This window comes from Acanthaster planci, linkage group LG14 (genome assembly GCF_054643075.1).
Source record: "Acanthaster planci isolate LZ-2023a linkage group LG14, COTS_SCS, whole genome shotgun sequence".
Classification (NCBI taxonomy): domain Eukaryota; kingdom Metazoa; phylum Echinodermata; class Asteroidea; order Valvatida; family Acanthasteridae; genus Acanthaster; species Acanthaster planci.
In genome coordinates, this window is record NC_141790.1 from 3,862,925 (window position 1) to 3,888,685 (window position 25,761).

The window sequence follows — 25,761 nt, forward strand, 5'->3', positions numbered from 1 at the left end:
TGTTTGCCCGCTTGTTTTGACTGATTACCTTTCGCAACTTAGTCACTTTTTGTAGAGCCAAAAAGGTCTTGCAGATGGTGCAGTGTTGACAATGACTGTAAGGACAAAACAAAAATATAATAATTTTTTTACATGTAGTTTTCATTGTGATCTCTTCAGAACCACTTAGCAGGAAACGCTAGATGATATCTCAATAAAACTCAGTGCAATGTAGACTTGACAAGTTGTAAGATAATGGTGTGTTGTCTCATAACTTCAGTTGAAATCCATATGCGCATCTCTAGTATAAAAGGATGCATTGGCTGAGATTTGATCATCCACAAGTTGGGTATTAGGCAATCAACATCCTCATAGAAATACGTGTGTACGATTTGGATCGCTGCAGCCTAACGCGTAGAGAGAAAACTAAGCCAATTACCCACTTGGCACCGAGTCTACATTAGTGGAAGAATGATCGTATTGCCTGACAATAAAATGTTTCTCCTTTATCAGGAATTTGGTGTGGAGCGTATCAGCGACTTTGCAAAAGCATATGATCTCATATTTGGAAAGGTTTTTGGCAACATCAAGAAAGGAGTAGACATAGTTGTTGATCTCTTCAATGGTGAAATCAGCATCAGTCAACTACTTGACAACTTTGCTCGGTCATTTGACAAAATCCCCAGTTCCATTTCTGTAAGTATGTGTAATGGACATTTATGAGAGCAATTTCTTCTTGAATTATTGGAGCTGAATAAGTTGTAAAGATGTAGCTCAGTGATGGGCAACTTTTTTTATGAAATGTCTTTGGAATGCATGGCCTGTATTATGTACATTAGAAATTCAGCTTAGTGACACTAGAGATGGGTGCTTGGATTGTACTATATAATGACTATTTGCTATTCTAAGAAGAGAAGATGTATGTCAAGAGATGCAACTCCAACATATGCCATCAGAAGAGCTCTGAAAATTATCTTGTTGCTGCCTCTAGATCACTAACCAGACTACTGTCTGCTGCATTGTCACAGAAAGCGACAGGTGCTATGGCATGTGCATACAGTTTCAACATTTAAGGCTGCCTGTGTGTACACGATAAAATGCAACTCTTTAACAGAAAAGTAGACTGAATCACTCCATTTCCATTGTTGCTGGTACACTCCATGCTGCCAGTTAAAATTTGAAATTAGATAAAGGATTTAACAAAAAGATTAACATGTATTCTATAAGTTTTTAAAAGATTGTTGAAAATATGCTTTACTCAAAATGTGATCTACAGGTAAAAATTCATCGTTTTTCCAAGACTGCCTTTTTCTAAGTTTCATGTATTGCCCACTTCAGAATTAATTCATGTTTTTCTTTTAAAAATAGCACAGAGCACAGAAGCAGATATTTTTATCCAGACTCAGGGACTCTTTTATTACTGACTGGGTTGAACACCTCTGTGTTGGTTATTAAGCAGTGGCTTGGAATTGTTTAAAATCAATGAGGCCCCTGAATCCAGACAAAAATAGCAGGTTTTGTATGTAATTGGGTTTTACTGGCAGTGTTTTTCACCAGTCCTTTGATCGGTCCTTAGATCGTTTGTGAGAAATGTCAGTAGCTTGCGGAAGTAGGGCCTTCCAGAAGTACATGTATACTGAACTGGACTCATTCTATATGCTCTTTTCACAGGATTTGAGATCAGTGGCTACTAGGGCCGTGTCCCGACTGGCTCAGTTTGACCCAGCCAAGCTCCCACCTTCCTTTAGAGGCGTCATCAATGTTGTCAACAAGGCTGCTCAGCTGTTTAGTGACATCAAGACAGATATTATGGAATTTTACCAGGTTAGATTATGAGTGTTTTCTTCTATTAATTAATTATCATCTTTTAAGTGCACAAATGTTGTAACTGCATATTTTGTGAAATTCCGTTTGTTTCCTGAATTTTGATTCAGATTTACTCAGGGATTATTACAGGTAAATTTCATTGAAAATATTGCATAATTATGACACAGTTAATTAAAATTAAAATGTCTTATCTTTTGTTAAGCACCTTCGCATTTGTGCTGAAATGTATCTCAGTGCATTCGAGGCAAATGCCAAACACTCGGGTTGGTGCAAAAAAGTTTCATCTCAGAATTTGGCGCAAAAACGTATCTTGATCTGGTTCCTTTCAAAGATCATCTATATATGATCAAGATACCAAAGCTTACAACAAAGAATTGTGTCTGTAAATTCTTTATCTGCCTAAATTTCAAGTTTCATGTGAATTTAATTCAGCACAAAAAGTTACTAGGAGGCCGCAAACCTGTTTATGCATTTTTCTCAAAACTACTCAAAACCGAGATGTGGCACTAATTGATTTTAGCTCCCCGAGGTATCAGAAGTCGGAGGGGAGTTCAAATTAACTATCTACCCCAATGTTACATGTAAGTTTGTTTTACCATACCTCAGACATATCCAGTCGCTATTAATATTTCAGGAGAGTGAAAGACAGCATGTCAGCACTTTGCTGCTATCCGTTTATGTGTCGTGTGCACAGAACATAGCTACAATCCTGGACAAAATTGTTGGGACACGTGTCAATAGCCACACCCTATCCAGGCCCCCCACTCCCCCGGTCAGTGTTGTCATCTCAAGCTAGAGCGCAGGTCACACATTGAGACCCAACGTTGAGAGGGGGCCAGGGGATTGGAGGGGGGCAACAAGATTTGGCCAGGATTGTAGGGCTATGACGCATGAGTACTTTACCTGTGGGACAGCTCTGTGAACTGTTACCAGGGAACAGTTAAGTACTAGTACACACTTCTGTTTGTTAAACAGCAAAACTAGCAATTGTTACATAATGATGAATGGACCAATGAGAGTTCAGCTTTTGATCCTGAATATATTTGAGGCACCATTGTGATAATCATTCTTACTGACTTTAACATGCTGTAACAGAACTTATTCTTAACAGAACTTTAGAACTACAATACAAAATAGTTTTTCGAAAATATTCACAACTGTAAGCTGAATGCCTTTCCAAGCAGCTGAGTTGCACAACAAAGCAGTGACTGCTTTACGTAAATGACAAAAAAAAGAATTTGTATTGTTTAGTTTGTACAGTTGGACTGTACTGGTGTTCCAAAATAGAAAATTTTTGTTTAGTCAAATGAATTTGTCTTCATTCTATATTTCAAGTCATCACAGCTCACAAATTCTGAAGTTTTGTGTTTCCTCAGGCTTTCAGTGAGGCAATCACTGTTACTTTGCCCTGGGCAGCAGAACGGATCTGGAAGTCTATTGTTTCACTTAGAGAGTCTGTGATGGACTTATTTAAGTCACCACTGAAGGCCATAAGTGACATGTTCAAAGGAATCCTCAAGTAAGTTTTTGTATAAAAATTGGCCCCAGAATATTATTGCTTGGAAGAAGTACTGTGGAGATGTAGATAATTTGCTCAGAATCGTGTAATTTTTCAACCTTCATAACAGAATTAGTACAAGTTGTGGATATATCATGCCCGCCGACAGTATCATCACATTTCATGTGTAAGTGCAATAGTTACAAATTGTCTGACTCTTGACTCTTACTTATATTGTTCTCAGTTGTCAGTGGTCAAATTCTTGATGTCAATTTGTCTATTGAGGTACACACTTGGCGGCGTTTGTAATTAAAAACAATTCATGGTATTGGTAGTCATCAACATCAGGTTATTTTCATGTACATTCACGACTATAATGACAATTGATAATGTCACATTTCTAATTTCGGGGTCCATCTCACCAACTTTCAGCGGAGGTTAATGAAGCTACTTTTTGATCCTAGAAAGCCTAGCATAGCGGCTATGCTCTGTGATGATAGTGTTTTATTGACTGGGACATTGGGCCTACAGCATTCTTAAATCAGTGTAAGGGGCTTTGTGTGTGTTTGTGGGTAATAAATGATTGTGTGCCACTGCCATACCACAATCTTGAATACTCTTTTTTTTTTGCATTGGCCCAGAGCAACCATGTGAAAGCAAGTCTGGTCGGAGCCAATTAAGCTTATCTCTGGTTCCCTTGGCATGAAACGACTGAGAATATTTCTATTCCCCTGGATGGAATGCCAGTCCATCGCAGGTTGCTTCCCCAGCTAATGCTGGTACCCATTTATGCTCCTGGGTGGAGAGAGGCAAGCAGGAGTGAAGTCGCTTGCCAAGGCCCATAACATGCTGCCAGCAGCTGGATTCGAACCTCCAACCCTATGATTGGAAGCTACAGACCCTAACCACTTGGCCACATGCCCCCTGAGTAACCATGTGACCTGTGAATAAGAACATGATATGACTTGCACATATCCACACATGGAGCTCCACATTGCACAGTGCAGGGACCGCTGACCACTTATTTTCAAAGATTCCTTTGTTCCCTGAATTGACCTCAGAAATACAACTGAAAAAATCATCTGGACAGAGATGTGACAATTGACTTTGCAATGGATGCCATGCATTCCTTGGATGAAGAAAACATCACATCCTACATCATGGCAGTCAACAATTGTTAATTAATAATTCATTTTCATTTGCTAATTACTTAGACATTGCCATTTAATTGTTCATCTACAAACTAGAAGCTAAGACATACTGCTGACTAGACGGGCAAAATGTCCAAAGAGGAAGGCACACAGGTTCCACAGTCTAGTTTCTGAGGGAAATATTCAAAGCTATTGACTTCATTAATTTATAAGATTTCTAACTAGTTTGGTTGTTAGGGTTTTGCCACCCGACCCTGTTTATAGAGAGAGGTTTGCTTGGACTTTCAGAAGTAGTCTTGAAAAAACTTGGATCGCATGTGTTCTGTTGGTCAGGGTTTCACAGACATCTTTCTTGAAGAAGATGTTGCCATCGGTTACTGACACTAATGATATTCATGTAGGAGAGTGTGATTGAAGCTCCCTGATTCTCCAAGCACACTGCCACACACAGTTACTGTTGAATAAAGATGAACACCCTTCAGTTGTATGTGTAAATGTGGTTGTAGGTGCTTTCTCAAGTTTGGCACATTCTTCCGTTTTTATCAAATAGCATTAAACTGGCAGTTGATGAAATCAGAAATGCCAAGAAACAAATACAAGAAGCCCTCTTCTTCAAGGGAGGTAAGGCACACTTACTCTTGGCTTTAATTAGAGTATTTTTCATTGCATCCTCATGCGCAGTACTTTCATGGAGTTCATATATTAAAAAAATAATCACTCACCAAGGCTTCCGAGTTACGAATTATCTGCTTTGCAGATCAGACACCCTACTGGTTTAAGCTGCCCCAGATCATCCTAGATATGCTTCAAGAGTTGGGGGAACACCTCAGCAACATCAGGCGAGATCTTGTCACCTGGGTGGATGAGGTTGACAGCTCATCAGATCCCATCAAGATGTTGACTGGCGGCACTACAGACTCGGTAAGGTTCCAGTGGTGCTTATATAAAGGTGGAGAGGATGCTGTGTACTTGAGGGTTAGGTAAGATCAGATACACCTGAAGCCAAGAGAACTGAATGCCTACTAAAATAAAATACAGAATTGCACAAGTCTTCTGTTCCCTACTTGCAGACATTTGTCTAATTATTGAACTGCTGCTCTAACAAACCGTCAAAAATGTCAATGTGGCCACACTGGACACAAGCCCTTTGTATCACAGTTTGCCTTGTGCTAAATACATGTATGTTATTGATTTCCACACCAAATTGATGTACATGTAGCTTCATTGGTTCTTCTGGCATATTTATGGATTGCCTGATAATTTGCACAATATGTACTGCTTGCCATTGTCACCAATTGCAAGTATGGACAGTATTTTCAACCAGTACTCATGAAGCAACAGTGGTGACATTAAAGACACGCACTCCTTTTGTCTTGTAGGCGAAGAGGTTTTGTACCTGTATTTGTACCCAAAGGAACAAGCAAGTTGGTAGATCCCCATGGCCGCTTGCGATGTACTGTTGTATGCTTGCTGGAAGAATTTGTTACCCATAAATTTGCACAGGTCACTTTTATGGCAGTAATTTCAACACCTGCAGTCACTCTTGATTTCAGTCACCTTTCCACTTTATACTGTACTTCTCACCTTGTGCACAGTTTACAGTGAGAAGACAAGTCCAAGCTGAGATTGAGTCTATCTTCCAAGACCTGATGGGTCCAATGCAGCCTGTTGCAGACCTCTTGAGTCCCTTCTTTGATCTGTGTGACCATGTATTTCGTGCTGTTGGAGCTATAAAGGAAGCTTATGAGACTCTCAGGGATGGGTAAGTAAATGTATGTGGACCAGCTAAATCTTCTTGCAGTGAAATGTAAGATATGCATATATGTCTTGTTAGTGTCTTCAGATGCAGACAAAAGGTGCTGAGATCCAATAGACATAAAAATCAATTGATAGGTAAAGCTTGCACTTAAGATGATATATTTTAAATGATGTCATGATGGCATCATCACACAATTTACCTTTTAATTTTGATTGTTTTAGTTTCTCGTTTGGGTCAATTTAACCTTGAATTTATAGTTTGTATCTTTGCAGAAGGATGCAGAGAAGCCCTTGGGTCTTCTCTTTTCATTCTTTGAACGGTTTTAAATCACAATTCATTCAAAAAGGGTTTTGAATTTAAATATTCTCTCACACCAAATATGATTGGGAGCTTTGATATGCTTACACCCACCTACTTGCTGTGGGACTTTTTAGCTGCTTGATTAAAATAAATACATTTAAAACTTGTGACCCAAGTCCAGAAATAGATTGGGGAAAGCAGATGGTATGTTACGTCAACGTTTTGGGCTTGAAAAGTAAATATTATTACTTTTAGATATTGTTTTTAATTAGTTGTTTTTAACATAATTATTCTCTTACCCTAACCTTCCCTGAGCTTTGAAACCCACCCACTTTCCCTTTAGAATGTAGCTTCTTTTGATTAAAAGAAGTAGAAATACATGTACGCTGTGTGTATGTGGTTGAGGGGTCACCTTGGTTGCTGGCTGGTACTTTGTCAACTGTTTAAAGGTTGGTTCATAGTTGGTGCATAAGTGAACATGAACACAAATTTGTTATGCCATGTCAAATATGCACACTGCGAATACACAAAAAATGAACACATTTCAACTTGAGCGAAATTTTGCTGCAAATCTTTCGTGACCTCGCTTATAATTTTCACCTTCACCTGAAGTTTGAACTGGCCTTAAGACCGGTCATTCGACACCATCTCAACCAATAGGAATGACTAAATTGTATGAGGGTTATTTTTGAAACACAAATTAAAGTCATGGGTTTGGGCATAGCTTGGTGAGGTATTTGTGTTTGTAAACAGCTAATTCTTGTTTTTTTGCAGATATCAAAAGTCTCAGGCTCTTGTCATGAGACTGTTGGGGCCTAAGGCTCATGAAAGATTTCCCAGGAAGTACAGAGAGCCCGGATCAGAGCTGTGTGCGTCAGGAGGATTCTACCCAACGAACTCTGCTGGACAATATGAACATCAAGGTGTTGATCTGGAAATACCCGCAGGGGCAAAGGTGAATTTTTTATTTTGTGCATTGAATTTAATTAAAAAGATCAAGATTTCTTATTAAATTAGAGTTCCTGCAGTCATGGAAAGCCCAAAAAAATCTCGTAAAAAAGTTGTTTTGAAAAGTCATGGAAAATGGGGAAATTAAGGTGTCCTGGAATCCTGTTGTCCAAAAACAAAGTCAGAGAAATATTTTGAAAATCAAGATCGTGCAGGAGGTTATTTTGTTATTTCTAGACCGCTTTGGATGTGATAATGGAGAATGATGAATTTACAAACCATCCTTTTCAGTACAGGGTGTCCCAGAAAAAAACTAAACCCTGAGGAAAGGGGTTAATCTGCCCAAACCATGAGATATGATTATAATGTATAAGGATCTTTTCGGAGATGCTTCATCCTTCCAAATTATAATCATATCTCATGGTTTGGGCATATTAACCCCTTTCCTCAGGGTTTGGTTTTTTTCAGGGACACCCTGTAGAAGTAGCTGTGGCAGTCTTCAGTTCATATTAAATACCAAACAACTTTTCCTTACAAAATGGCATTAAATGTCATGGAGATAGTCATATTTTAGTTCCTGAAAGTCCTGGAAAAGTCTTGGACTTTGGTTTCCAGATGTCTGTGGGAACCCTTGTTAAGGTATGGCAAAAAATTAAATAAATAAAATACCTTAAAATTTCGCACAGTGTTTAAAGAATACATGTATACAAAGTGATATTTAGCTTCAAATAAAAAACAGCTATTTCCTGTGTGCAAAACTTGTAACAATTGTTAGCTCAATTCTTTTCTCTAGATCCTGTTTCTGAGTACGAGCAATCTGCTGATGACTATTAAATGTACAAATGGTTGTCAATAATTTGTCGCTTTGTAGTTGGTGGCCCCATTTTCAGGAGTCCTTTTCAAGAGTGAGGGCAAACCCAACCAGGTGACTCTCCTCGCTGGGGGTGGCGCCTTCCGTAACATCAGGATCACCATTGACAACATTGAACCCAACAGAACTCTGTCTGAAACCGAGGGAGTGAATGTAAGCTGTGGTAGTACTGTCAATAGTTGAAGTGGTCTTGTTTATTGTAATTGGACGTGTGGCTGTAAGTGGCAATGTTTGTTATTGGTTGTGATTGTCTAATTTGGACTCATCCTTGTCATCCTTGCTCTAGAGTAAATGCATTTAAAATATGCCCAAACTTAAGATTTTCTTTACCTTGTGGTTATCAACGGAAAATCAGTTTTCCTGCATTGTGTTTTGTGTTGAGTTACTTCCACTGAGTACTGTAGATTTTTTCACCTGACTAGAGGTAATGCAGTAGAGGAGTTTTATCTCTAAATGTATTGATAGAGGACACTGTTTTAGAGACAATTATAATCAAGCACACCATATGAAAAGTCCTTGTTATCTTGTGCTATGTGGTTTGGATTTTCCATTAACCACTCCCTGCCAAGCGACCAGTTTTCGAGTACATAGGCTTTATATGAAGAGCCGGGGAGCCGGGAACTGGGACAAAAGAGTTGGGCCTTATAACAAAAGACCGTGCTCGGCACAAAAGACTGGGCTGCTGGGCATTACCAACATTTTTTCACTCTCAATAGTGGAGATAATCCAGCCTTGTTTTGAAACAGTGTACCACAGTTTGAGGCATTTAGAGTGACTGGATTACCACCAGGGACAAAAACTCTCCATCATCATAGCGATGAGCCACACAGCACCGCTGCACGCTAATCTGGCCCCTTTTTTCAAGATGTATTTTTGCGTAGGGAAGATGTTAATTATATATAACGGTTTGCCCGTACCCAACGTATATTAATAAGCACTGTATGCTCAGTGCTTGTCCGAGAGCTTGCGAAAAAACCCTCCCAAGCTTACTCGGGTGGGACTTGAACCCACGACCGCCTGCTTACTAGTGCAGATGTCTTAACCACTCGACCACCGAGCTTGCTGGGGTCGGCTGGCCGGTCCGAGTCAAATGAAGCAGCGGGTACCGCGAACTATTTTCAAGATGTATTTTTGCGTTGGGAAGATGTTAATTATATATAACGGTTTGCCCGTTAATATAACGGGCAATATACGTTGGGTACGGGCAAACCGTTATATATAATCTGGCCCCTATTGAAAAGAGGTCAGCAGTGCACTGTGCCGGTTTCGGGAACAAAAGAATCTTATGTAACGCATAATCTTGGTGCTTTTTCCAAGGCTGCAGGCCTGTCTGAAATATTCAGGAGTCAATGAAGGTTACCTGTCAGCTTTATAGTAATACCCAAAGAGTCCTTCATTTTGATATAAACAGCCATTAAGTGAAATGATGAATTTTTGAAGAATTTTGAAAACAAAAATTCTTGGAAATGAGCCATCTTGTCTTGCTCAAGAAAAATCCACCCGGCAGCAAGTGGTTAACCCTCTCCCGGTATCTTTTACTAACTCTCATAAAAGTTTCAAAGTGAACTGTGAGCACACATCCATCAGAAGTCTTGAAATACTGGAACTGCTTCGTAAAAAAAAACAGAGTTGATTCAAGAGGATGTGAAAATTTCTCACAAGGAAATCTTCACTCTGATTTGGAATTACAGTCCTAGTGTGATGTATCCCCAAATTTATAATCAAGGTTTGGCCTAGTATTGAAAATGACTTGTTTTTGGTTTTTGCTTTTGAAAAGGTGATAGCTGGCACTGTCATAGGTACTGTGGGCCGGTCAACAACCTGCAGACCATCCAACTACATCCACCTGTCCATGAAGAAACTCAAGCCAAATCGTCTGGCGTCATTTCTGGACAGTGCCCTGGATGATGATCCGTCAGCTGCCCAGCTGGCGGTAAGGGAGGGATACGTGGACCCCAGCAACTACGTGGCTAAGAGACCACTGGCAATGCCCAAGTGGATTCAACTATGTGATGATTACAAACTGGTGTGGCGGGTAAGTCCTTTATGCAAGTACTGTAACTGGATGTAACATGCTTGATGTAACATGCTAGGAGCCAGATTACAATACTATGAGAAAGACTTCATGCTCATTCAGTATCATGGGGATTCCCATTTCATAGGGAGAGACAGTATTGGAAGGTTCTTTACTGGGACATAACAAGAACAGGACAGAGGATACAAGTCCGGAGCGCCAACCTCCCCCCGACATGACCACCAATAGACCTGACCCCAGCAAGATTGCACCTAGATGGCCATCCTCTCTTGATCAAGCATTGTCAGAAGGTAAAATAAAGCAATGTGTTTTATTACATGTTTTTCACCTGTAACAAAGATAGAGGAATACCGAGGTGCTATCACCCGTCAATTTGCATGCATTATCCCAGATGTTCAGATTTCTGTTAAATGTCCTGCTATTCCAACTGCTGCAGCCAATAAACAAGAGACTGAGGACGCTCTTGGCCTCCCTCCACCGAAAACGGGCTCAGGTTCTCCATTCCAGAACTTCACGTTGAGGAACTTGAAGATCGGATCCATTCTGGCATTTGCCCGTCGACTTGGACAGGAAAAAACTGCAGATGAATTGCTTGCTGTTGTCCAGACAATTGTTGTAAGTTTTGTCTTCTAAATATTGTTGATTACACTCTTTCAGAGTAAAGACAAATGAAACGTTAACCACCTCTGTAGTCAAAATATATAATGAAAGTGTTAATGTAGATTTTACAGTGCACTATTAAAGCTGTGCAAGACAAACCCATAGTAACAAGTGTCCTCCGTGCATAGCCTACCAATTATCTTTACCAGTGTAGAGAAAAGGCACACATCATTCCCGGCTCCCATTCTAAGTAAGCCGGCTTTGGACATGCCGACATTATTGAGTCAATGTCCCCAGGGTCATGACCTCAGTGGATGCATTGACCATTCACTTATTTTTTGAAATGATATCATGTCATATGTGACCCACTCTGCAAAAAAGGGTATTAAGTCGCACAATGCCAAAACAAGTGATGGCCTGTTCTATTTAGAGGTGATTTCATGTTTTTCTATTAATAGCTTCTATAATATTTATTTTTTCAGAATTTGTGACTACAAACATGGATACTGATGAATAAAGATGAAAAATTTATCATTCATGAGTAGGAAATCATATATAGCATTGTGTTTCCAAGGGCTACTTTTTATGAGCTTTTTCTCAAAAGTGTTTGTATTGAAACCAAAAATGTGGATATACAAAATATCTCCAGAATGCAGTGCACTATAGGGGTCATTCATATATCAAATTTTAGCTTTTGATATACAGAATCCAGCCAAATCAAAAACTCATAGCCTAAATCTGGTGACTTATTCCCACTTTTCCAGAGCCGGTCACATATAACCTGACACCCTCTCCAAAGAAGAGATATCCCTGTACCCCAATAGAGAGGTACAAAAACATTATCATTTTCTTCAATTGTTGTAAGCTCATTCTAACCTGCTGTTAACCTATAAACGTTCAATTTTGAATAAAATCATTCTTCTCTGAACCAAAGCCATTGCCTTCAAGCTATAATAGCAGTTTTGTGTGTGTATGTGGGGGTGTGTGTGAGTTTGTTTCTGCATTCAATTGGGGACCCTGAACAATAGAGGACAATAAGGTCCCCGATTGACAGAGGGTCCCCGATTGACAACTGTGTACAAAACATATGGGTGATCTTCTAAAAAAGTTAAAGTACCAACAAAAGAGGAACAATAGGAGGTCCCCGGTTGCCGGCAAATGCACACACATGTGTATGTGAGTGTTCCGCTTCAGTACAGTACGACCGAGAACATTCTGTACACCAAGAACCAAACATCAACTACCACACCGGGGAGTCAGGTTGGCGTAGGGGGCTCTTTCCTGCCTTCTACATCTGCTGCTCAGGTTCAAGTCCCACTTCAACAAGTGGACTGAGTTTTGGTTCCTCTCTGATTCCATAAGGTTTATCCCCAGGAATATTTTTCTGTGTTTTCCTCCTACTTCTAAAAGTGACCATTTCTTCAAATTTGTTATGTTCTTCATTGTCAGTCATAATCATCCTGTTATTTGCTCTGACTTCAATGTTGGATGAATAGAAATAAATAAATAAATGAACAAGCATAAAGCCCTGTGGTACATTCATGTGAGTAGTATAACTAATACGAAGTGTTAATGCATAGTCAGGATTTTTACTTTTCTGTCCTAACTGCAGAAACTTGTGAGTGATAAGCCCTGTGTTCTGCCTGAGTCTATGTCTGATGATTTGCTTAGAATTGAGCTTCAACAACGTGGCTTGAGCTCTCAGGGAGACAGGAAAACATTACTCCATCGATACAAACAGCCTGATGACCGTAAGTGTCAATGACAGTTGATGAGTTTGTGCATAGAGATCATTCTTCATGAAGCATGATCGATGTACCTGTATCATGGTCAGTTTAGTAAACATCTTTGGAAATTAAATTCCTGGTGCCCTGTCTCAGTTCACCAGGAGATGAAAGGTGTCGATGATCTGAAGAGTTGGAGTATGATAGCCTAAATTTCCTGGGAGAGGTTGATGGTCATGCAGTGCCTACATTGACATCTGTTCAAATCTCTGTGACAGTGTTTTAACTCACATGATATTGGCAATTACTTTGTGAGCTGAATTCTGTCTTCAGCTTGCTGGGAGATAGAAAGTCTTCATCATCATTTGAAGATCTCTCAGTGTCAGAGAAATTTGTTTGCTGTTTGTTTGCCAGTGATTGATGATTCTTGTTCTGGTCCTTACTCAAAACAATAGCAGGGTAACTTTCATCATTCTTCAAACACCCCCCCCCCAAAGTGTTCCAGTACATATGTTTTCATTGTCACTGGGCTTTAGTGAACAAGTTTACTCTTCCCTTAAGAAGACACATATACATGTATGTTTGGAGGGTCATTTTTAATGAAAAGATTGACCAGTGAGGACCTCGTCCAACAACTGGCATAAGCACAGTTTTTCTTATTTGTTTATGTATGAGTGTTTCCAACACAGCCAAGTAGCAGGGACTATTTCTTCAATTTTTTCAGGTTGTCCACTGCTTCAAGTTTCCTTGCCCAAGAATGTGTACTGTAAGATTGACCCAAGCTGCCTGGGTGTGGAGTGCTGCATGAATGTCAAACTCTTCATGGTGTCTCTGGCCTTCAAGGCGTTTATGCGTTTTGACCCGTGCGAGTTCCAGTTTGTCCTGGGAGTCAATTCCTGGAACCACACAATCCAGATCCTGGAGGCCGAATTTGGTAAAGTCATGCATCTGATCAGTTATGATATGCTCTAACTTTCCAAGATATGAGAAACAAGGAAAAGGGTCATTAAATTGGACCCACTGAAATAAATCTTGTACATGATTCCTCTCCTGACTTGTTTCTCCCTCAGGCAGAGAATTGGACTTGCCAGTGCCCTTTGACATACCATTTGTTGAAGGAATGCAGCTGCTTCTCAGGTCTGTTCCTTTCCTCTTTCAATCTGATTTAGGAATGAATCTTGTGGAAGTTAATATTTTCCCCTGGCAATCTATTTCAATCAAAGTTGTGTGACAGGTTCTTGTGTTACCTTGTAATCCTAACTTCGTAGAGTATGTGAAAAACCATATTGAAATGAAGCATTGTCGGCCTATTAGGTTGAACCTAAGGTTTAACCTACTGGTAGGTTAAACCAAACAGGCCGGCAATACCTGTGGATTCAAAGGTTTTGTGGTCCGGTCCTCTTGAAGTCACTGTGCGTGTGAAAAGTCTCAAGAATGACTGCAAAAGGTTTTGCATCAGGTGCATTCACTGCGATCAATTGTTCTAGGTTATACACACCATTTTCTTTTGATGTAATTTTTACAAATTGGACAGATTTGGAGGTATGTAATCTATCAGCCTCGAGCAGAAGCCCCCCTTGATTGGTTGAAAAGAGCCATATTGGTCAGGAGTTTTCATTTTGTTGATTAGCGATGCAACCGTAACGCGTGTATTTCATAGTCATTTGCGAACCAGCAAATGCAGTTACTACCAAAGGAGCTTCCGCTGCTAGGAAAATTGCGCCCTCTGGTGGTCCAGCTCGAAGCTCATAGTGTAATTCAGTAAGCAGAATAAGAAGCCATTACAACTCTGGTGGACAAGTGGCTCGCATGCATTACGTGCCATTTGGACTAATAGAGTGTTGTGATTTGCTAATTGCACGCATGTATGAAGTCCAAGAATGCCCCTGTTAGTGCATCGCCTCTGCCACTGCGGTGCCTCCTTGGGTGTCTTAGTCTATTGGTGGCTATTATTCCACTGACCTATTTCATATTACCAAGAAAAAATCCTGGCGATGCCCATGTTTGCAAATCTTGCAAGTACTGGAAAGAATACACAATTCCTGTTTTTTAAAAAATAACAACATTCTGGGTACAAAGACTTCACAGCTTGACTGACATTGTTAGTTCCTTCCTTTCAAATATGCTATTTCACAAGTATTCAGCAGTCCATGGTTTTGCTTGGTAAGTTGTTTTTTTGCATCTTATACCTTTGCCTAACTTCACCCATTATGTAACCCCCCTGCAGGTTCACCATTGATAAGAGACCTACCAAACTGCTCGTCAGCTTGTCTGTTGGCCTCTGCCCAAAGACCGGAGGTGCAGACTGCTTGTCATTCATTGATGTGCTGACAGATTCTGTCATCCCTTTACCAATTTGTAATCCCAACGAGACCATCACATGGCCAGACAGTAAGTGGCTGGACAGGATTTTGTGACGCGCACCATGTTCTGAGTGATTTGATTGCAAACATGTACTTTACTTACTCGCTTTCCTGCCACTCAGTATGACATTTTAATTAATACTCAATGATTATGAAATCTTGAAAATATCTTGAAAACGAGATGAATATAATATGCAGTGGATAGTCATGATACTTTCGTTAGAATTACATATGTAATACTCAAACGTTAGGTGATCTGGTGAATACGTGCTGAAATGTAAAGACAGAAGTTTATACTCATGCTGTGAATAGAGTCAACAGGTGTCATGTTTGTAAAGAAACTAATACTTTCTTGTAGTTGATCTTGAGGAATATTTCTCCCGTGCTAACCTGAAGAGGATTCTTAAAGAGACAGGAGAGGAGATACTGCAGGCTGGGGCAGAACTTGCTTTGAGCTACGCAATGGACGAACTTGGCATACCAAAGGTAATATGAGGCAGTTAGAAGTCATGTAGCAAACAAGTTTATTCTGATGGACAAGTTATCGACAATTAATAATTGATCTGATCTGCAGTTGAGATGTCAAGGAAAAAATAGTCTTCCAATTTTTTTAGTTTCTTTGATTTGGGTTCTGCCACTGTCCCACGTGACCTGATGTGCATCCACCATTGTTATAGGCATGACACAGCAGCACCTTGCACAATATTTAAGTTCAGAGCTGTCTGATAAAATGGTGAGCCAGCAGCCAGCTCTTGATTAGAATGATAATGACAGCCAAACATAAGTAGTTACCATTGTACCAATAGGAATTCACTTTTTTTATGTGAAAATGAGCCTCACAGCCTTGTTTACCTTGTATGATGTGCAGTTTCTAAGCAAATGCTTGCCTATTTCAAGGAAACCCTGTGGTCACATGGTACTTTTGATCGTTTCCCCATTGGAGTGTCATGTCGTGACCAGAGTGCAGACCAAAGTGCAGAGACATGGGCTAAATGAGAGATTATGAACCAAATATAAGCTGAAGGCTAGTAATTTTTTTTTTATTTCAATTTTTAACATCAGGATTTATTTCACAACTTTCATTGTAACATTGTTCATTCATGGTCATACTGCACCTGTGTATGTTTAGTGGGTATATGTCTTTTTCTGTTAATCATTTTTAACACATTTGATATTGTCACCCATTTACATGTAATTCTAAGTGATTTTGTATGAGTAGGGTTTTGTTTTCGGTTTAATGTTTGGTGTGCAGGTATGTGTGGTGTTACTGTGTTTTTAACTAGGTTGTAATGCGCTCTTGAACAAACAGGCCCTGGAGAGGGCACAATAAAAATTGAATAAATATAAGCAGCATTTATAATTATTACTTCTGTTGTTAGGATTGCCAGCTCAGTATTCTTGAACTCACTCCTTGTATACCCCAGTTTAGGTTAACCCTCTTTAAGTTAGAAAACGAAATTTATGTTAGTAGGTAAGATAAGTAGAATAATATAGTGGTGTATTCCATTGAATAAGAACTTTATAACGCAAGCATTACTGTATCTAGGAATTACTGAGTAGTAAGGAAACCTGCCTAACACCAGCCACCATGAGTGATTCACAGCTGATTGCTAGCCTAGAAGACAGACAGCTTGCAACTACAGGAACCAGGATGGAATGGGAAGCAAGGCTATCTGAGGATGGCAGAAGTAAGCCATAAAAAAATAAGAGATTCATCTAATCTTGCCGCACTTCTGTAAAACGTATGTGACCTGTCACCACAAAAAAGAGCTAAAAGTTGGAATTTTCGAAAATTATAATGTTGTTAGTTTTTAATTCGGCAGTAAAAGAGCTTTCCAGTGGTTTATACGTTTAACACTTAGCGTTAAAGTAGGGTGACAATGTGACATTATTCTGGCAGCTACAGTTACATTTCTGACCAGGCATGAATAATGCTATCGTAAAAAATAGTAAGAAAATTATATTTTTAAATATCTTACTGGGGCTACTAAAAATTTGGAATTATCTAAAAGAATGGTTACTCTTCCAAATATTACAAAACCCCCAAATTGACCTTCCCTTCAATTTGTAACTTTGAACTGTCATAACAGGAAATAGTGAAGTGTGAGTTTATGCTCATGTTGTTGTGATGGGTCACATAGGATTATGAAAGCAACTGTAACAGAAATGTAAATGTAAAATGTAAATAATTTGATTATCGGTTTGAATTTTGAGCAGAGCGTTAGGACAGAAAAAGTGCTGAATGAATGTTGAAAAATTTATTTGCTGTAATGTGATGTTCAAGACCAATAGTATTGTTAAACTGTGGCAGATACTCTGTATTTTTAAGCAAAACTTTTCTGAATGGGAAAGATTTGGTCGCCCCTGCAATTGGCCTGAACTATTCTGGACTCTGTTGATGTGTGATAACTTGTCATTGATTTGTGCAGCTTGTAAGTTCTTAGCCTTGCCAGTGTTCTCCCCTGAGCTGGCTAAGGTGGCCTACTGCTCCCTGAGTGACAACTGCCTCCGTCTGGACTGTTGTCTGGAACTCAACCTCCAGAAGTTAAAATTCCGCCGATCATTCAAAGCCTCCGTGGAGGTGGACGCCTGCGATTTCACCTTTATCATTGCATTTCAGCACCTGAAGTACAAGAAATTGCTACTGAGTTATGAGTGGGGTAAGTCACTGTGTGCTACCTACTTCTCAGAGTACCATTGTTGAATTTAATTCTCAGTTGTCACCACAATTAAGCATGGTCACTGGGTGAAGGCCAACATAGAAATGTCCTTAGTTCATTTTTGATGGCTTGCTTCACATTGAGTGTTGGGTGCTTATAACTGCTTATGAAGACTTGTGATTACTTGTAAAGCCATTGAAGTTCTTGATCACGATCCTACTTGCTGTTTGTACTGACAAGGCCTTGAGCCAATTATGCCATTTTGAAATTTTCAAAACATTCAGTACATACCGGTAAGTCCAAGTAGCTCTCTCCACACCTTGTTCAAAATCATGTGCATACTCGTTGCAAAATGTTGCGAGTCTCAGCTCCGACATTATAGTAGTTATAGGTATTTATTCTAGTATGTAAGACAAACTTAATCCATCGGCCATAAAGCACCTTATTCAGACATTAATTTCAGACTTTTAATGATGGTCTTGAGTAAATGTTAGCCTCTAAAAGATGCAAAAGTTCTAGACATAGTTATTGTAAGTGATTCATTTTCACATTGTGATGTGTGTGTAATCAGGACAACCACAGCAACAATACATTGGTGTGATTGCCCTGAAATATTCCATTGACAAACTGGATGCTGAGAAGGTGTTTAAGATCAACTTTGGGGCATCTGTCTGTCCCAGCGGCGAGGATTGCATCTTTGATTTAGACATCATTCAGGACTACAGGGTTCCCATTCCTGTTTGCAACTCCAACTTTTCAATCTCCCTTCCAGGTAGGCAGGATGTAATCACAGTAACACTGCTTTCAGTTGTAGTGCCAAGATAAAACTATGTTCGGCTCTAAAGATCGCAGGATTTTGATAATAAACTTTTGCGAATGGTATGTTGTAGTGTTTTGTGGAATTTGGGTTTCAATCAACGAGTGTATTTGGGTGCCCTGTTGATAAGCAAGACCTTAAACTTACAGCGCCACTGAGGATCTTATTTTGAGCTTTGAAATTTGTGTCTATGTATTTCTCTACTTATTTATCTCAACGTTTAAAGTTGATGTGTAAAACATGCATTTGAGTAATATTTGTTTAGGACTTGCTCATTTGAAAAATCACTCATAAGACAAACAGGAAAACTAGGTCTTTTTGAGTGGGAGAGTGTTGTAGTCCTTAGATTGTTCCAGTGTTAAAACAATTAGAGTCACTGTCCCCACTCAAATGCCAACTTGATGGCCACCATCAAACTATTAAAGTAACCCTAACAATCCTGAATCCTCCACTCACACAAGGGAGAACACTATATCGTGAGTTTGCACTTTTCATTGTTCTTTTCAGCACTAGTTTGCACAATACACAATTGACTGCCTCCTTGTCACCGTATGAATTTGATGTCATTAATTCCTGTCTCATCTAGAGACAAGTTCAAGAGAAATTCAATGAGGCTATGATATACCGTTGATCTTCTTTCATCTACAGGAGGCAATACCCTGAGTGAGTTTGTGGCTGCAGTAGGTCGAAATGCTGGTCAGCAGGCCATAAACATCTTTCTGGAGTACATTGGACTGAGGGATAAGATTAATGATGGACGTTGCGACACTACAGCCCTGGTTGCAGTAGATGAAGAAGGTAAGGGTGTGCATAATTTCTGTCCAGAATTCTTACTGTCATTTTAAGTTATTGAATCTTGTGATATGCTTGCAAGTCTTTGCAGTAAGCACATGTGAATACTCTGGGTAAAAATCCACAGAATCAGGTTGGAAGAAAAAACCCAATCCACATGTTGTCCAAGTCAGGAATCGAACCCAGGGCGCAGAGTTGCAAGGAGAGAAAAGAGCCACTATGCCAACCTGACTCTTCCACACACTCTGGACTCCCCTCACCACAAGTCGTGTGCTGTTTTGCTCAGCCCATGTTTTTTCCCTTGTGATATGCAGTTTGCACGGACGTAAGCCTACCAGCACTGTCAAATGGACTGACCTGTCAGATTTCCCACCAATGCCTGGGCATTCAATGCTGTGTTGAACTTGATGTGCAAGTCACCATACTGTCGGTCAATGTGTGGCTGATTCTAGACCCATGCGAGTTCACGCTGTCTGTTGGGTTTGGAAAGTGGTCCTTGACGTTCACCATATTTGACTACCACTGGGGTAAGTGCATCATCTACAAATGTTGTGACTGTCAAATTCCCCTGAATATAAGAAGCAATATTTTTAAGTAGCACTGTTGATTCTTCTTTTAGGGAAATGTTAGCATACAGAACTTGTTAACCAACTTTGATATCTCCAGATTTGTTGGGTTTCACCGAAACTTTTAACATAAGGAACTTTTTATTCTTGTGCAAAATCCTGGTTTTCATGTTCGACAGTGGAACAACTCTTGAGTACTTGCATTCATAAAACCAAGCCTGACTTAGAATGCTATTAGAATCGTCGCAAATCATTTGATCTTTTCATTTTTGAAACTGAAAGTCCAAATAACTTATCTACAAATGAAAGGCCCAGAGCTTGATTTTATTCATTTTTTCAGAAAAGCCATCTCAGACAACAAAAAAAATCCGGGGAAAACGTTAGTTTTTGCATTTCATTAGCTGTTTCGGTCACCGGCCGAAACAGCTTTGGTTTTTCTTAAGGTTTTTTTTCTTTTTCTATTTAATTTAATTTTCTTTTTCTTCTTTTTCAAATTTTTGCTATTGACATTAAACACGGGGTCGTTCTACACACAACTTTCAGTGTGATTTCCTTCAAACCTGGCACATTGTTAGACTACCACCTGAAGATGTATGCAGAATCATAATGTCGTTATGATGTCATCACATGATTTATTATAGAATTTTGAATATTTAATTTTGCCCCGTATGTTTTGTACACGTTTTCAAGGCAAGATTTTGGTTGTTCAGCAATCTTCAAATGTCATCAAAGTTACACGAAGCAAAGAGCTTGAAGCAAAGATAATACTATAATAATTACCTCACAATGACGTCATCCAGTGATTTAATCTTAAATTTTACATATTTAAATATTATTGTCAAGTCCAGAATTTTCTGCTTTCTGAAAGTCAATACTCTTTTCTTCTGCTTTCTAAATTTTAATATACATGTATGTGACCAAAAGGTTATCAGATAACCCTTCGGTCACATACATATACTGTACATATGTACTGTAGGCCTACATTAACTGAACATCTACAGGCATCTTTGGCATAATGATACATGTAGGGCCTACACGTCCCTATTGATTTATTCATAAGCCGTGAGACGTCTGGGCTTATGTAGGGAACAGGGACCTATGTGATCTCCAAGGTGCGGAGCCAGAGGAAATCAATGCGATATAGCAAAGGAAATACAGGAGGGGAAATTCTACAAGTTACTTTTAAAGTGAGTTAAATAGTGAAAATGAGTTGTCATTCCTAATTTGGGTTCATATTTTATTGATTAATTGTACAGAAATGATCAAAAATATTTATTTGTTTTATTTATTTATTTTTTGTAACTGAGAATTGCCTTTTTTGCTTTCTACCCCCAAATTCGCGATTTTTGTGGATTTTCCACAATGCAGAAAGCTCTGGACTTTATATTATTTCAAGTTTCTAAAAAACCATTTAAAATGTAGTGTGGCCTCCCTCAACATTCTGTTTGCGCAAGTGTGAAATTTGGTCTTCAATTCATCTCATGTGGGTCAAATCACGTGACCCTTCCAGTCAAAGCAGAAAATCAGCTTATTATTTAGAAGTGGTAATAGGTATCAACTTGTTTTCAACAGTGTCAGTTGGTGGAGGTATAGTATTCTTGAAATCATCTACAAATGCCGCACATAATTGTCGAGTGCCCTCTAGTGACAGGTTGAAAAATTGGAAGAATGAATTTTGCATAGATGTCTGTGGCGAAATTTGTCGGAATCGCCTGAAAATTGATGTGGATAATGACCTTTACCCAGTTCACTCATGTAAAATTAGGGGCCGATAATGTCATCATACCGGAAGTTATAATAAAAAGTCCTTTTATTCTTCAAAATTCAGTTAAAAAATCAACCGTAACAGATTTAAGCATGAATTTTTCTTTAGATTCAAGCATGAATTGTTCATTAGATGATAGCTGAAACATTGAAGTCAACTGCATAAAGTGCTTAACTGGTGTACTTCTTCACAAAGATGAAGCGCCAATGACAAAATCCCCCTTACGATATTTGCTAACTCGACAATCCCATTCGCCTACTGTGCATTGGCTATTGTGTGCTTGGACGTGCAATATCTACCTGTAACATAAGCAGTGCACAATGCTCTGCGCATAATACTCAGGAGCTGGCAAAATCCCAAACACGTGGCGAGGGGAGCGTGTGAGCTTGTACTGTCACGCTCTACTGTAGCAAGGAGGGTAATGGTCCCATAGAAATTTTGAACTGCGGACTTAACGACAGCTGTTCGATTCCCGCCTTTTCCAACTTCCTTTTTTATCAAACCAAAAGAGTTTCCCGAAACAGCCCAGTGTTTGTCAGTAGACAAACACAACATTTGTTGTGTTTTTCTTTTGACTTTGTTGCATATACAGTAATTGTAAGTTTTACAGTAGTGTAAAGTTTGATTCATTTCATAATATGACTACATATTTTTACCAGGTACCCAGGAGCACATCAAGATTGGCAAAGCCTTGACCCTCATCTACACCATCGACAAGCTGACTGAGGCCAAGGTGTTTGTGCTGGATCTAGCCCTGTCCCTCTGCCTACCAGATTCAGAGTGTAACACGCCCTCTATTGACATCCTCAGGAAAACAAGAGTGCCGATTCCACTCTGTAATGAGAATGCTTCATTCACTCTTCCAGGTTTGCTGTTTTGGTCTGTTTTCAAATCTGTTGTTGCCTTTGAGTCCTGCATAACCAATGAAAAGATAACAGCATAGGAAATATGTGGTGAGCTAGGGTGCCGAAATGAAACAAGCCTGTTGAAATAATCACCTCCCCACAAGAATCTTTAACACTGAGTGGTATGGATATCAGTGTTTTAGTCTTTCCAAAACACAGATGTATTAGCACTATCACCGAATAAACAGGAAAGAAAAAGCCTGTAAATAAGCGTTAAGTACTGTGAGGAACTGTGATTAGTTTTGCTGCACTGAAAATTAAGTAGAGAAAAACTGTTTTATATAAATACAAGGCTTATTTATTATTAGCGCTCAGAGCCTCACCTGCTACAAACTTACCCAAAATGTATGATTTTCCTCATTCCACAGGGGATGGAACCGTGAAAGGCTTCTTGCAGATGGTCGGCCACAATGCTGCCGATATAGCCATGGATGCCATTCTGAAACACCTAGGGCTGTTTGTGAGTCTTTTCAAAACAGAGAGACACTGACTTGCAGTGAAAATGTTATCAGGAGTTGGGACTGAAATCTAGTTTGTATATCACTTTAATATGTTGACTGCCACACATAATTTCAAAGAATGGGCATCTTTCGGTGGGGGGTCGACGGGGGGACATGCCTATCATTTTGCCGAGCTTTGTGCTCGCATTTGTTCTGATCAGGGCTATATTCTCCCCTCCACTTTTCAACATGGACTGATGCCCTTGCAAAAGGGCGTTCCAGTTTGCCAAGTGTTCTATGCATCCGCACATATTTAACAGGTACCTTTCAGGTGTCTGTTTGAACATGAGCATTTCACGGATGTACGCCCTCCACACTGCCAGCAGGGTATTCGAGGATGCCAATGTGTTCCATTTACATTACAATTTACATGCATTACGTTTACATTTACAAGAGCCTTTCATTTTCTATGAGTATACTCGTAGTCGGCAGTCAACATGTTAATTGGCACGGATTTCAAACCCTTGTATGAGGGGATGAAACACCTGATGCAGTGTCTCAGTGTGCTAACTTGGCAAGTGTTAACATCAAGACAGTATGGGCTCACACTCTTTGTCATTCCTTGACATTGTGTCATTATTGTAAGAGTGGTTAATTGCAATTTTACAGGTTCATTTGTGTGTTGGCTTCCACATGAGCTAATTCCCTGATTGCTTTCATTTCTTCATTCCCCCACTTTTGATTTTGTGCTGAAGTTTAAGAAACGGTTCGGACCTGCTTTTTAATCTAATGTTGTGCAAAACCAAACTCAGGTAAGCTCATGTAACTGTAAATGAACTATATCATTGTCCACTTTATATATATATTAGGAGTACATCAGTCGGGAGCCATGTGTACGTCCGCAAGTCACACAGAATGGTTGGCAGAGACGTAAGTTCACTAAGTGCTCTGTGATATTGGTTTTCTGTTTCCTCAAAATGCCTTTTCTTTCCATTGCCATTTTCAAAGGGAAAATTTTAAAGAAAACCCATTCATAATGTTTTCAACTGCAACCATTTTAAACTTTTTTGGCCTCCCAGAAACACACGTTGCTCTCTTTCATTAGAGTAATAGTCCAGAACCAATGGCAGATTGTGTCACATCATGGACACTGAAACAAATACTGAACTTGCACAGTTGAATCAGATTTTCCTGTTTTTCTTCCCAGAAGCCAAATTTGCATCAACAAACTAAACATCTTTGGTACAATATATAACACATAATACTATATTAAAATTTTCTTATTGTTGATGCTTGTGACTTTGTTGGATCCCCCAATCTTTCAAGAAATCCCACCTGTACTTAGGTTGGATTGCTTGACCCAATTATCAGTTAGCATACCATGAAGCACTGGTTTGTGTCATCATTTCTGTTTAGTTTGTCCGCGAGATATCAGGCTTCCTCACCTACCCAGAAACCTCGTCTGCACCCTGCCAGAGAAGTGTCTCGTGTTCGATTGCTGTCTGGAGCTCCCAATCCCAGGAATCGCTCCCATCAGCACTCGGATCTCCTTCATCTTTGATCCTTGTAACTATCATCTGTCTGTGAGTCTGGGTAGCTTCAGCCAGGATCTGCAAGTCTTGTCCTATCAGTGGGGTCAGGAAGAAGAAGTCAACATTGGGAAGGCTGTTACAATACGGTAAGTGCTCAAGCTTGGAAGAAGACACATTGTAGGAGCCTATATATATCATTACAAAGAGACATACATGTAGATATTGAAGAAAAACAAGTTTTGAGATAATTTCTAGAGAAGTTTCTCGTGTTTCAAAACTGTCAAAAATACTAATTTGCTACATCTTTATGCAATAAAAACCCCTGAAATATTGTCTTTGAGAACTTTTGAATGACCCCTATTAACACAGTGGTTAAAAAGCCGAAATCAGTTAGTAAAATGTGCATTCATTTGTGAAAAACAAAATCAACACTTTCCCATATTGACAACCTTGCTCATGTATTTTTGCCATGGGGGGCACGCACGTTTATGCATGGGCAGTGGTAAATAAAACAAAGATGTGTGTCTCTTCCTGAAAAAAATACCTCAATTGACCTACTTTTCTTCCTGAAAAAATACCTCAATGACCTACTGTTTGGCCTTCCTTGGCAATATGTTTTGTACACATAGATGGGTCAGCCAGATTAGTGTCTCGTTGTGACAGCACAAAATGTAGTTATCGAGATTTCTGCCCCTGGCAACATTAATGTTATGTTTGAATTAATGATGTTTTGCTTGTGGGAGCATGCCAAAGTGGTCAAGTGTGATGTTTTAAAAGAAAATAATGAAAAAAGTCTAACTAGTAAAAATGTCGTTTTTTTTTAATCTCCGCCTTTTCTTCAAAACAGTAATGATATGTAGACCTAATATCTAAGCTTGGTTCCAAGTCCATTACCTTTGTCAATACTGTAGTCCCAAAGTTAGGACCGGCAACTAAGCTCAACATGTTATTGTAAGGTAGTGATGTAAGCCTGTTGCAGGTATAAACCAGCAATTTGCACAGCTTAAAACTTCAAGCAGTGTCAAATGTTACCAGACTGTGTAAAATGGAATTAGAGAAAAAAGTGTGGCTTTGTAAATATTTTAATTCATTTGATTCTATTGGTTTTAGGGTATTTATTTGAATTATACATATTTTTTCCAATATTGTCACATGAAACATCCATTTGATTGCAGTTATTTCACTAAATTCCCGTTTCCAATTTTCTGTATATCAAAGTTTTACTAAAT

At 39.3% G+C, this 25,761-nt stretch overlaps 1 protein-coding gene and 1 long non-coding RNA gene across 2 annotated transcripts in view; one reads left to right on the forward strand and one right to left on the reverse strand.

Moving 5' to 3' along the window:
* The window catches only part of LOC110987004 (uncharacterized), a 138,817-nt gene that overhangs the window by 32,552 nt on the left and 80,504 nt on the right, over positions 1 to 25,761 (forward strand). The window contains exons 19-43 of the mRNA XM_087145599.1: positions 493 to 675; positions 1,651 to 1,803; positions 3,183 to 3,325; positions 5,006 to 5,076; positions 5,213 to 5,376; positions 6,051 to 6,217; positions 7,289 to 7,469; positions 8,334 to 8,486; positions 10,111 to 10,368; positions 10,496 to 10,658; positions 10,805 to 10,983; positions 12,581 to 12,719; positions 13,417 to 13,626; positions 13,763 to 13,829; positions 14,920 to 15,083; positions 15,414 to 15,541; positions 16,602 to 16,743; positions 17,485 to 17,715; positions 18,287 to 18,487; positions 19,181 to 19,330; positions 19,639 to 19,851; positions 22,315 to 22,521; positions 22,929 to 23,020; positions 23,870 to 23,930; positions 24,417 to 24,678. Coding sequence (XP_087001725.1) covers positions 493 to 675; positions 1,651 to 1,803; positions 3,183 to 3,325; positions 5,006 to 5,076; positions 5,213 to 5,376; positions 6,051 to 6,217; positions 7,289 to 7,469; positions 8,334 to 8,486; positions 10,111 to 10,368; positions 10,496 to 10,658; positions 10,805 to 10,983; positions 12,581 to 12,719; positions 13,417 to 13,626; positions 13,763 to 13,829; positions 14,920 to 15,083; positions 15,414 to 15,541; positions 16,602 to 16,743; positions 17,485 to 17,715; positions 18,287 to 18,487; positions 19,181 to 19,330; positions 19,639 to 19,851; positions 22,315 to 22,521; positions 22,929 to 23,020; positions 23,870 to 23,930; positions 24,417 to 24,678 — 4,082 coding nt within the window. The remainder of the gene's footprint in view (positions 1 to 492; positions 676 to 1,650; positions 1,804 to 3,182; positions 3,326 to 5,005; positions 5,077 to 5,212; positions 5,377 to 6,050; positions 6,218 to 7,288; positions 7,470 to 8,333; positions 8,487 to 10,110; positions 10,369 to 10,495; positions 10,659 to 10,804; positions 10,984 to 12,580; positions 12,720 to 13,416; positions 13,627 to 13,762; positions 13,830 to 14,919; positions 15,084 to 15,413; positions 15,542 to 16,601; positions 16,744 to 17,484; positions 17,716 to 18,286; positions 18,488 to 19,180; positions 19,331 to 19,638; positions 19,852 to 22,314; positions 22,522 to 22,928; positions 23,021 to 23,869; positions 23,931 to 24,416; positions 24,679 to 25,761) is intronic.
* LOC147796762 (uncharacterized) lies at positions 22,437 to 24,586 on the reverse strand. Its single transcript, XR_015427659.1, has 3 exons — positions 24,450 to 24,586; positions 22,899 to 23,026; positions 22,437 to 22,567 (listed from the first exon to the last, which is right to left on the reverse strand). It is a non-coding gene; the product is annotated as an uncharacterized LOC147796762 (long non-coding RNA).